The 13,694-nt window shown below is 38.8% G+C and overlaps 1 protein-coding gene across 3 annotated transcripts in view; it reads left to right on the top strand.

Moving 5' to 3' along the window:
* Positions 1-13,694, top strand: part of LOC134205563 (uncharacterized) — a 624,943-nt gene that overhangs the window by 595,178 nt on the left and 16,071 nt on the right. For all 3 annotated transcript variants that reach the window (XM_062680895.1, XM_062680894.1, XM_062680896.1), the window contains one exon: positions 7,465-7,765. In XM_062680895.1, the coding sequence (XP_062536879.1) occupies positions 7,465-7,765 (301 nt within the window). The remainder of the gene's footprint in view (positions 1-7,464; positions 7,766-13,694) is intronic.

The following is a 13,694-nucleotide window of genomic DNA, read 5'->3' as shown; positions in this document are numbered from 1 at the left end:
ATGTGGCCTTGTGGATATTTTTGCGGGGAAAGAAGGTGCTTCGGACTACCATTCCGCGGGAGGCTGCGAAGTTTATGCATCGTTGGCCAAATTGTTTTTCAACGAATGTCATTAAATCAAATTAAACCATTTTCAGTATTTTATTCGTAATTTTTACTGCTTAACAGGTCTCATACTCGACTAGACGCTGTTTCTTGACAATTATATTCCTTTGAATGGTGCATGATCTGTGTCAGCCTTGCAAACAGCAGATTAATTTCCAAAAAGTGTTGAACTAAAGCCTGTCCACGTTAGATTTCGGACAGTTCGATAATGCTCAATCGATTTGTCGCCATTTCATCAATTTAGACGTCAGCTAAAGCATGCTGATAGCAGCACATAAACCGGAAAAATTAGGCTGTCATGTAAATGGATTGTCTCCGTACGTTGTTCATTCATTTATTTAGTTAACATCTAAACAGATAACACTGAATCAACAATTTGACGCCACAATGCACGGTTCGAGGCCGCATCTCTCCATCCTCGGATGGTCTGCCCATCTCGCTCGCTGCACTCCACGCCGTCTCGTACCTGCCGGATCGGAAGCGAACACCATCTTTGCAGGGTTGCTGTCCGGCATTCTTGCAATATGTCCTGCCCATCGTACCCGCCGTAGAGTTGGGCGAGCTCATGGTTCATTCTTCGCCGCCACACACCGTCTTCTTGCACACCGCCAAAGATGGTCCTAAGCACCCGTCTCTCGAATACTCCGAGTCTTGCCGAGGACTTGCAAGCCTCCTCGAGCATTGTCCATGTTTCATGTCCGTAGAGGACAATCGGTCTTATAAGCGTCTTGTACATGACACATTTGGTGCGGTGGCGAATCTTTTTCGACCACAGTTTCTTCAGGAGCCCGTAGTAGGCCCGACTTCCACAGATGATGCTCCTTCGTATTTCACGACTAACGTTGTTGTCAGCCGTTAGCAAGAATCCGAGGTAGACGAATTCCTCAACCACCTCGAAGTACGTTGTAAAAATGTTTAAAAATCGCGGTGGAAGACGGGTGTTTGAAATATAACGTGGACAGGCTTTATACTGCACTTATTTTCGGATCAATGTTCATTTTAGGACGTTTATTTATTGCTTCTTCGTTAATCATAACGATATCTTCAAAACTACATATTCTAAATGTCAATCCTGATAGAGTCCAAGAATGGCTGCCGCAATGACCGTTCTGATGATAGACCTCGCGTTTGAATGATAGACCAACTTTGAATGATCAGCATAGGGTCATGCGCTAATTAATCCATGGCGGTAATTCCCGTCATATCAAATTCTAATTCTTTTTTTTTCTAGCTTGATAAATTTTGATTTCTTCGTCGCGTTATCGCCTGTCGAAGAACGCATTTCCAAACTGACGATCTGAACTGTAATAATATTTCACATCAGATAAAACATCATGCAAATTCGAACATTCATTTATTTTTCTCTAGCATAATAAAATACCTTATAAATATATTTTTTTCAAATGATCTGTGGCCCGCAGTGCGGCGTAGCTAAATCTTGCTGGTATCACATGACCAATGGACGGCTCTGCCCCATCGATTTTCCGGATGAAAAAAAAAACAATAGTTTTCGAATCATGTTCACGCTTAAAATGGTCCGCCCTGTACTTTCCCAGGACCTTTGTTCGCTTGAAAGAATTCTACGATGCGCGTCACAGTACTTCCTGTTTGAACGGCATGTTGTTAACAATGTTGGAGTGAAAGTGTATGTGCGACATTTTCCTAATATTCTAAGAATTATTTCACTTAAAGTAATATTTCTCTGAAAGCATTATTGATCTGATAGAAAAGTATTGAAGTCATTCCCGGTATTTAGTAGTCTCCCGTAATTTACAAGCAGATCTTTGTATGTACATGTATTACATTTGACTTGAATCCCTTCCATGTGATTTTTGAAAGTTTATTTTTGATCTAGCAGAAGTCCTAACTATATAGCTTGGGACCCCATTTATAGTGACAATGTCTTCCAGTAGATTTCAAATAAGCAGCTCTCGTGAAAAAATGGGAGAAAGGCCGTTTGGCTGAATACCGTTCGGCCGAATGTCATTTGGCCGAAGGCCACTAGGCTGAGAGCTATTGAATATAACATTTGGCCGAACAGACCATTAGGCCGAAAAAGTCTTTTGGCCGAATAGGTCATTTGACGGAAAAGGTCATTCGGCCGAAACGGTCATTTGGCCGAATATAACATTTGGTTAATTAGGAATTTTAGCCGAATAGATTATTTGGCCTAACAGATCATTTGACCAAATAGGACATTTGGCCGAATAAGACTTTGATCAAATAGGACTTTTGGCGAATAGGACATTTGGCCAAATAGGATATTTGGCCGAATAGGACATTTAGCCGAATAGGACATTTAGTCGAATAGGACATTAGGCTGAATATGACGTTTCGCCGAATGGGACATTTGACCGAACATGTTATTTTTCCGAACAGATCATTAAGCTAAATAGGTCATTTGACTGAACATGTCATAGAATAGGTTAGTTGGAAAATGAGGTGTCAAAAGTGACACGTCTCACTTCTCACTACTTATTTCCCACTTCTCACTGTGAAAAGTGTGTAATGCGAAGTGAGATGTCTCAATACTCACTTTGCACCCATCACTTTTTGCAGTGAAAAGTGAGAAATGATGAGTTACCTTTGTCACTCCTCACTATTAAATGTGAGTAGTGTGAAGTGAGTCGTCTCAATACTCACTTCGCACTCCCCACTTTTTGCAGTAAAAAGTGAGAAATTAGGAGTGTGAAGTAAGACGTCCAACTTCTTACTTCTGATTTCTCACTTCTCACTGTAAAAATTGAGAAGGGCGAATCGGCCAAATGACCTGTTTGGCCAAATGAAACATTCGGACAGATGACCCGTTCGGCCAAATGATTTTACGGCCGAATGGGTTTCGGCCAAACGACTCTTCCCCGTATGTAGTTAGCCACCATCCATAAAATAAAAATGAATATCTAAATGAACAAAATCGAAAAACTCTTCGGATTTGTGAAAAAATATTTTGAAAATCCTCAAAATTTCCCGAATTTTTTTTGTCACCCCCTCAAATTATTATTTTTGGGCAATCCTAGGTAATGCTAGGGAGGGAGGCATATTTTTAAAAAAATATTTGTATCGATCCAAAATATGTTTGTATAAAATTTTTCATTTTCGCAAGTAAGTGGAAAAAACATCCAAACTTTTTTGCAATCTACTTCAAATGACAAGAAGCTCATCCCTTTAGCGGAAAGACCCATGTTATCTGCCAACAAAGATTGTTGACACCCTGATACATAGTAAATTAGGTGAGTCAGAGATAAGAATGTTATACAATATGGGCCCCAGTATGCTGCCTTGCGGAAACCAGCTCTTATAGGTATTCTATCAGATTTCAAATACTGATAGTTTGCCTACAGCAAGCGATCTGTTAAAATTTAATGTATGTACAGAGGAAAATTAAAATTAATCAATTTTACGAGCAAACCTTCGTGCCAAACACTGTCAAATGCTTTCTCTATATCAAGAACAGCATTTTTCATCTATTTAGCTTATATCTAAACAGATAACACTGCATCAACAATTTGACGCCGCAATACACGGTTTAAGGCCGCATCTCTCCATCCTCGAATGTGCCTGTGCTAAAGTTGAAGAACTGGCCTTTGATTCTCAAACCGCACATTCTCTTATTGAGCGGCCACCACCCGATCACGCGCCTTTACATATCGCCCATCACTATGAAAGCTGTTGGTAGCCCTCCTTAGCCGTGCGGCTACAAAGCAAGACCATGCTGAGGGTGCGGGTGGCTGGGTTCGATTCCCGGTGCCGATCTAAGCAATTTTCGGATTGGAAATTGTCTCGACTTCCTTGGGCATAAAAGTATCATCGTGTTAGCCTCATGATATAAGAATGCAAAAATGGTAACTTGGCTTAGAAACCTCGCAGTTAATAACTGTGGAAGTGCTTAATGAACACTAAGCTGCGAGGCGGCTCTGTCCCAGTGTGGGGATGTAATGCCAATAAGAATAAGAAGAAGATGAAAGCTGTTCCCATCTCGTGTGTGTTTCCGCAGCTCAAAACGTTTGCATCATTGATCCCTTCCAACAAACCTTCTGCAACGCTATGATGCCGAATCCACGGTCCTTGAGTACATCGGCGAGTATGCGTTTGCTTCCGATGAAGTTGAGAGATTTGCATTTCCACGAAGCGAGTTTCCAATCGCTAGTCCCTTTTCGTCGCAGTGGACTTTGCCGATGGTTCCGGTCCATGTTCTCTCGTTGATTATCCGTTGGTGTTTTTTTTAATCTGGCTTGCAGGGCCCGACACCAACAATCTGAATTTACGGAGAACCATTCCGCCTATATTTTTGGTGGACCTTGGTGCACATTTTTGTCTAGGACGATGATCAGCCGCTTCTGATGTGGGGAACAGAGGCTGTTGTGACGCTCCAGCATGGAGAACAGACGCTCAGTATTATTTGCACCTCCAGAGAGGAGCAAACCCCCTTTTCATTGTCAGCATATGACCATAGCTTCCACCGGGATTGGTTACCTGATATTCCTTAAGGTTGCTCGTATCCCGGCCAGCACCACGAGGAGGTAGGGATAGGAGTTAAGAGGCTAAGTATTACGAGATGGAGTCTATTTCATTCCTTCAGGTACGCAAAGAACCAATGGTACGCTTTATCCAGCACATGCTCATAACCCATACAAAAGAAAGTAATGAAAAATGGATTGGTTGGCTTACCTGCTTCTAAACTTTTCGGTAATGCTGTCTTTCTCGCTCATTATGAAAATAGTATTTTGGTCATAACATTTGAACTCATAGTCCGGTTTGACCAATTTTTAATAGGAAACAATGGAACAGGATTCCCCACCGAATGCAATTTTGTTTAGCAAATCGGTTAAGAGTAAGTGTCCAAAAAGTGGAAGAGACTTGAGCTTAAAGTTTTGAAACAATCTATTTCGGCCATAACTTTTGATCCCATAGTCCGGCCAATTTTCAATATGAAACTATGGGGAAGGAATCGTAAACAAGGATTCTCCGTCGATGCAACTTGTTGAGAGCGGGGAAGGGTCGTTTCCGCTTTGGCCGAAGGCCACTAGACAGAAAGTTGTTTGGCCGAATATACCATTTGGCCGAACAGATTGGACCGAAAGTCTTTTTGCCAAAATGATCATTGGCCGAATAGGTTATTTGGTCGAATAGGAGATCACCGTTCGGCTGCACGGTCTTTTCAGTCAAATGACCTTTTCGGCCAAATGATGCGTTCGGCCAAATGACTTTAGAGTTCAGATTTTATTTTGTGATATTGCATTTTATACGCAGTATTAGAAATTTCCGAACCCATGCCGTTTACCCTTTTTTTAAATTATTGCTTATAGAATTTTTGGGAAAAGTTCCAATAGATTTTTTTTTGAGAATATTTTTTTTTTGTTTCTTCTCCTTAATGGAACATTAGACTGCCAATTGGGTCAATTCAATCCCGTTTCTCTGTAGAAATGTTACAGCAATCACGATTCAACAAAAAGGCTCCATGGGAGGGCATCCATCAAATATGCTATTGTTGGTCGACAGTACAGGTACAGACAAACAGACTTAACACTTGAGATTATTCCATCGTCCACTAGTGTTATGTCTGTTTATCTGTAGTACAGGAGCAGTGCCTTTACTCTGCTTTGTTCTTCTCCGAGAAAGCTAAGTTGGTTATGACGAGAGGGACGCAAGAATAAAATAGAACTGTGTAATAAAAATCGATGATGTCATATTAGAAACATAGAGCCATTACTCGTCGATAGAAACCGCTTTCCGCACGCGATAGTATATGAACAAATCAAACCACCTTCATTTTGTCCGTGACGAGATATTAGCTTCCACACTGATACTCTTCACTTCTTCTTCATATAAAGGAAGGCAGAAGGAAGATCGTGAGACTTATATCGTCACAAATATTGGTCTCCGTTCGCGTTCAAATCAACTTCTATAAAACAAGTCTACATGCCTGCCGCCTCTTATTCTATCGTGGACATGTACATCTAAGAATTGTAAAAAAAAGCTTTTAACCACAGACAAACAGACATGACACTCATAAAATTTCCATCGTTCACTGATTTACTGAGCAATTCAAATAATCATTAGTTGGCCAATCGATCACTCGTGGCGTGCACATCGGATTAGCTCTACTAACTTAAATCAACAGATGTCGTTAGTGTTTGAACGACGATGAATTTGATAAGTGAATGTTCAATGTGTTATGTCTGTTTGTATGTGGTTTTACTTAATGTACTTCCATCTCATTCATTGATTTTTTAATTTTTAATTTCGTTTACCTCTCTGCGTTGGATTTTCGTGTTTTTACTTTGACTGTTTTGACAACACCAACAAAGTCCCCGTGTAGAAGCTTCAGTCAGTTGAGAAAATATAAATTACATGGTTCAAGAGTTATACGTTTCATGGTGCTGACCGAGTATTCTTTTGTCAGTCTGTATACTCTATACACAGAGCCGGATTTAACCGGAAGGGGGCCCCGGGGCCAACAGCTTGTGGGGGCCCCAAAATGTACAAAAAAGGTTGGTTTTGGTACATAAGAATTGTCTATACACGATGACTCACAACATCCCCCCGATTCAAACTGCCCTTTCGGTTTATCGTGTTTGAGATAGATGTAACAACATGTTAAAATAATATACAGGAAAAATTGCCACTAACTTACTATCTACCAAGGGACTCCACGAGCTGTCTGTTACAACAAAAGCGGCAAATAGATGATTCATTATGGAGAATTCGTCTTGTTCGATTCTCGCCTTCTTTTTCCCAATAAAATATTTTTCAATTGATGTTATTCGATGGCATAAAAAGTGTAAAAATACATTAGAGGCGGCATTCAACAATGTACAGAGAAGCACCCTGCTACTTTTTTGATCAACTCGATTTATAATCAAAAATAATATATTGTTTACTTGTCATCATTAAGTACCAATCATTACCGGCCAATAACCATGCAGATACATTCTAAATTGCCAACTAACTGAAAAAGTCTACTCTGATTTCTATGTGTGTCTCAATTAATTGTATAAGAAATCAAATTTGTTTGAATGTTTGTAGGCTTAAAGAGCCGGTTCCCCTCTTTGTGGGTACGCATATAAATATCTTTGAACACGCACGCCCGAAAATACTAACTTCTATCAGGCAACCGATCACATGATACTATTTGGACCGTGAAAATTTATAAACATTTATACTGCGCTTTTATCCGATTCTACTCTTTCCTTCTTTCCCTCATTTTGCTTTCTGTGGCTGTAAATGCATTTCCACCGATTTTAATTACATCTCTCCACTTTTTTCTTTCTACCCCCTCAACTCGGTGATTTACGCGTGTGGCCGCGTTTGCGTCCGCTGTCCGATGATGCTGATTTCTCCAACATCGGGCCCGATCTAGATCTTCCGACACCGAAGACTATATGCCATTGAACGCAACCATCACGGTACAGTCGGGACCGGATCCGCCAAAGCCACCTCCGCCGCCACCCGCTCCCCCGATGCTATTCCCACTCAACGGCGGCGGCACGATCAACAGCAACGGCAGCAAAGCGAACGCCAATAAAGACGGCAGTCAGACCGGAACGAACAAAAGCTCGAACGGCAACGTTCCACTGCCACCCCCGCCGCAGGATTCGACGATACGAAAGCAGCAGCAGCCACTGTCGGCCATATCGATTCAAGATTTGAACAGCGTACAGGTATGTATTGATGAGCGATTCCAGATTGGGATGATGAGTAACTTTTTAGCTGATGAGGGGTCGTCTGTAAAAAAACCATTGTGATTCGATTCAAATGATTGGAAGCAGTTTGATGAAACGTGTGATTATTTATAAACAGACCTATTTCCCAAGATTTGGTGCTTCTTCTTCTTCTTATTGGCATTACATCTCCTACTGTGACATTACAGACTTGCAGTTTTAGTGTTCATTCAGCACTTCTTCAGTTACTGAAGAACTACGAGGATTCTAAGCCGAGCCGAACTACCATTTTTGCATTCGTGTATCAAGAGGCTAACACGATGATACATTTTACCCAGAAAAGTCGAGAAAATTTTCCAATCCCAAAATTTCCTAGAACGGACTGGGAATCAAATCCAGCCAGCTTCAGCATGGAATCGCGAGGCTAAGGAGGAGTAGATGCTACCCTTATTTATTTACAATTATTCAACGTACTACAATAGAGATAAAAAGTGTTCGAAGATCGTATTATTTCCATGACCAGGAGATCCAATTATAGTTTGATCCAAGTCACGAAACCAAGCTGCAGACGTTATCTCGTTGTCAGTGCGACTATTCTTATATAATTTCTGTTATGGCTGTAAAAATTCAATAATTACTAAAGCAAATAACCGTGCTCCAGTAATTATTGGCAAGAAAAATTGACACCTGATTGTATTTGGTTGTAATTCGCAATAGTTTTGTAAAACTGCTTTTTTCAAAATGTATTAAAAAGTTGAAAATATGTTTTTTCCTGGAAGGGAAACCATCGATTTACTTTCACACTCTTCATACTTGACTGATCCTCTAGAACCATGATTCAGTGTTTCTTGTTGATTTGTTTCATATGACGTATTTCGAGCCAACTCGCGTATGGAGCTGGCAACACCTTCTCAGAACTCAATGCATCTTTGGGGCCGTCCAGAAACCACGTGGTTGTAAAGGGAGGAGGGAGGGGTTTGGAAAAATACCACGATAAACCACATGGAGGGAGCTCCCGAACTCCGTGTTTTTTTACAACAATTCAAGAAAAAATCTTAGCAGAAACTTTGAAAAAACTTCTTGTGAATATTCAAAAATCCAGTTACGAAATTTTCTGTAATCATTTTGAAATTACTTCAAACAATCCTGATGAAGTGTTAGCATTCCGAGGAATTTTCAAACTATTCCCGTGGAAATTAAACAAAATCTCTCGTTGAACCTCTGGAAACTTTTACTTGGATTTTAGTACGAAATTATAAAAAATAACAAAACAATCTCCAATGTATTCTCACGGAAATTCTGTCTGAAAATTCAAAGCAATTCCGTAAATGATTTTCGGTGGAAAATGCAATTTTTTCTAATTTCTATTTTTTTTCGAATCTTCACGAGAATTTCTTCTTCATTTCAATGAAAAATTCTTCTAAATTTTCAAACTTGGTGTCTTCGTGTCGAAACGTTGGGCAAATACTGCAAATTCTTTCGTAATTTCCACTTTTTGGGAATTCAGATAGACTTTTCAAATTGCTACTGAACATCTTTTAGGAATTTCCATTGGAATTATTTTGGCATACCTGCCTAGGTATCTTGTTGGCTACAACGTCGATATACCTATGCCTGGCGTATTGTCGTGCTCCATAATCATCAGTCATCGCTCATGGGCGATGTTCTTCCAATTATTTTGTCATAGGCCAATTTTTTTTTCTAATTCGAAAAGAAACTCTAAGGAAGATTTTGAAGATTTCTTTTTTGGAAAATAGAAAAATTTCCTTTGAAAATCCTTAGAAATTCTAAAAAAACAGGTGGACATTCTTTCTAAATTATACTGGAAATTTCTCGGAATTGGATGTTTATCGGAAGATTCATCATACATATGCATTTCGGAAAATCCACCCAACGCTAGTTCTTCGAAATGTCCACAGAATTGTATTTGGAATTTTTCCATGAAATTAGAAATGGAAATTCTTGAAGTGAAGCCGTCGTCCTCTGGGAATGTAATATCTGGGAGAGTTACCAAACGCCTTTGGTTCTACCTTAACTCTAATTTTATTATCTACTTACATACTATATATATACATGATCAGGTAACTATCGAGAGGTAAATATTCATAATTATTTACCTATCGATGAGCTGCCTGGTTTTCATTGTCCTGATCTACCTTGACGGGTAGATGCTTTGAGACAATGTAGTGGTAGATCACCACATTCTAAAGTTTTTTTGTAGACTCCGAAAAATTTCTTGTGAATATTCCGAAGGGTTGGAACTCCATAACAATTATTCTTAAAAATTCAGAAAAAGTTTCCGTGGATTAAAAAAAATCTATTGAAGTTTCAAACAATTTCTGGTGCAAAAATCATGGAAATTAAAAAAAAAATTCAGTTAAAATATAAAAATCGTTGAAATTAAATAGTTCCGATCGAAATCGAGTGATTTAGATCCGACATTGTCACGGTCGATTTTTGTTTTTTTTATTCATTTTCATTATTCAGCAACCCTAGACAGAACAGAAAACAACGTCACGCTGCTGCCGGCTAAAGTGTTATTTGCGTGAAACCAAAAATGTTTGATCCTCATTCTTCTATTTATGGGTGGATTCTGAAGTGATAAAAATAAATTTCTTCTGAAATATTTTACGACTCTGAAGGTATTATTAAGTTAACACCCAATTAATCACGAGGAAAACATAGACAAAACATATACTGCCGCTAACCGCAAGTCGAGCACATCTGTATATGGAGGCCCATATACAGATGTGCTCGACTTGCGGTTAGCGGCAGTTTAAGTGTCGACAAACAATTCTGCGATACCGGGATTTCTAGACTAATACAAGCAATAAATGTAGCATTTCCTTAAGAGGACTGTTTTTATGATGATCTCGATGGCCAATTTATAAGCAAACCCCATCATGCGGCACATTAAACTTCAAGATTTCAAAAGTAATAGCAATCTTCGGTAATTCTGTACTTTCTGGGCCATACTTGAGCCGATTAAAACCGGTAAACGGATTTATCGAGTACCGGTTCAAAATTCAATCTCGAGAAAAAAGTAAAACAGATCATGCGGCAATCAAGTTATGGCATTCTATGATAGTTTTGTATTTCCTAGACGGCATTTGAACCGATTGAAACTGATGAACGGATTTACCGAGTAACGGTGCAGGGGTCAATTTTGGGAAATAAGTAAACCTCATCATGTGGCACATCAAACTTTATGATTTCAAACGTTATGGCATTCTATGATAGTTTTGTATTTCCTGGACCGTATTTGAACCGATTGGAACCGGTGAATGCAACGGTTAACGGTTCAAGGGTCAATTTTCGGAAACAGTTGAGCCGGTACTCGGTCAATCCTTTTACCGGTTCTGATCGGTTCAAATATGGCCCAGGAAGTGCAAAAATACCATACAATTCCATAAATTTTCAAATAATGAAGTTTGATGTGCTGCAGATGGATTTTACTTACTTCTCAAGATTGACCCTTGAATTGGTACTCGGTAAATCCATTTACCGGTTCCGATTGGTTCAATCCAACAAAAGTAACGTCCATTTGCTAGAACTCCACTATACCAGCAGAACGTTTCTACTGAGCTTTGGTACGGACGAGCTTGGTAAAAAATTTCTCTTTTATTGGTTTTCGAGACTATAACGAAAATAAAAACGTATATGAAAATACCTGCCTTAACCCTATCTAGAGTAATTTTTTGTTTTCGATTAAAATGATCATTAAAAGCATATGTCATTTCTAGAAGGAGCAAAAAGATTTTCCGTCACGAGTATTGACGTTAAGGACGCTCCTCACGGAATCCAAGTTTGAAAGTGATCGCGTTTTCGGAGGCACACCACTCGATACGGTGGCGGCGCACAACTGTCATTTTTGTTGTTTTAGCTTTGCTGCATCGCAGCATGCGTGAAATAATAAAAATGACAGTTTTGCGCTGCTTCCTTATCGAGTGGTGTGTCACCGAAAACGCGAGCACTTTGAAACTTGGATTCCGTCAGGAGTGACCTGTGACTTGTGGAGTGGCCTGAACTCCAATTCTTGGCATTCTTGGATGGCCTGGAATGGAACATGGATTCAGTAGCATGTAACGGGTGGCCACTAAATTTCGGGAATGAAAAGAATGCCTCGGGAAGAAATCTACAAAGAAGTACATTTTTCTTTTTGCGGATAACATACCACTAGTCAGTCAAAAAGCCGCTTGGTGCGGTTTGGCTGAACCCCGATCATGTGAAATAAGATATCCAGTTTAGGTCACTGTATTGCAATGACTATGTATCGTATTTAAAAGTGCCCAAAGGATTAATGAATCAAGCGAGAAAAAATAGCATTTGACGAATTTCGCGCCAACTCGACCAGCCAGCGGTTGGCAGCACCATCTCAGAATCGAATGAAACTTGGTGGACATAAAGATATGGTATTTCTAAGCCACTCTGCATACTTAGTTTTTCAAAAACTGTCAAGATTAACATTTGATGAGGGCCTAATTTTTTTTCATGGATTTTTTATAAATCGATGTAACTCTAAAATGACATGACCTACAAAAAAGTGTTGTATGGCGGAATGTCGTGAAATTCCCAGAAGTTTTTTGGAAAAATATCCAAAAAATAAAATACTGATTTCTACACTGAAAAAAATTAGTTTTAAAAATTAAAATCGATATTACAAAAAAAAACCTCATCTCAGAAATCGATGAAATTTTTTCTGCAGATAGGTATTTTAATTATCTAACTTTTCTGGGAATAATGTTACTGTGACATATTTAAGGAAAAATTTTTTTTTTTTAAAAACTTTTTTCATGTCGATATTGAGTGAAAATTTATCAGCGTGTTTTATGCCTACAGCGCCAATTATATATTCAGCAGCCTATCATCAACCAACGACACATTTTGGAAATATAAAAATTTGTTTCGGAAGCAATTTAGCATAATCTAACATTAATGTGGACCAACATTTGAAAAGGGCGTATATTTTCCTAGATTGCTTATATCAATGTTACACACAAATGACCAGATTTACAAAATTGTGATGTTTGATGGACTATTGTAAATTTGTCTGAAATATGAAGTCTGAAACATAAAAGAGCGTTTCGTTCACCGAGAAAATAAATTAATGAATGTAAAGATTAAAATTGGTTTAGCAAAAACAAATTGGAGGTCGATTTTTTTTATCAGATAAACATTTTGATTCCAAACGATGAAGCTTGGTAGGTAATTTCATTAGGGGGATCTCCGGTAAACGCACATTTAAAGAATAATAAATTTTCCGCATTTTTACCCTTCTTACATCCTAAGAAGGGTATAAAGATCGCTTGAAAAACCGACTTTTTATCCGAGGCTCGGAGACCCAAGTCGTATATACCAATCAACTCAGCTCGATGAACTGAGCACATGTATGTATGTATGTGTGTGCGTTACAAAAATGTCACATCAAGATCTCAGCATCCGTGGACCGATTTGAACGATTTTAACACTAAACGAAAGCTACTTTGCCATTGTACAAGTTCATTTTTTTTTTGCAATCGGACATTTGGTTCCAGTGATATGTGAGAAATACGAACATGAAGTGTATTTTCAGAAAACTAACAAAATAATGTCACATGAATATCTCAGCCGTCTGTAAACCAATTTGCATGATTTTATCTTTAAACGAAAGCTATGATTTTGCCATTGAACCCATTGTATTTTGTTTTTGCAATTAGACATTGGGTTCCGGAGATATCTCTGAAATACGAACATAAAGCATTAGACGTATCAACTTCACACAATGGTAAAATATGTCCCATCAAGATCTCAGTCGTCCTTGTACCGATTTGTGCGATTTTATCTTTAAACGAAAGCTATGTTTTTGTCATTGGACCCATTAATTTTTTCTGCAATCGGAAATTCGGTTTCAGAGATATCTGTGAAATACGAATATGAGACATATTTTCAG

The sequence above is a fragment of the Armigeres subalbatus genome, chromosome 1 (genome assembly GCF_024139115.2).
Source record: "Armigeres subalbatus isolate Guangzhou_Male chromosome 1, GZ_Asu_2, whole genome shotgun sequence".
Classification (NCBI taxonomy): Eukaryota; Metazoa; Arthropoda; class Insecta; order Diptera; family Culicidae; genus Armigeres; species Armigeres subalbatus.
This window is presented reverse-complemented; position numbering and strand designations above follow the sequence as displayed.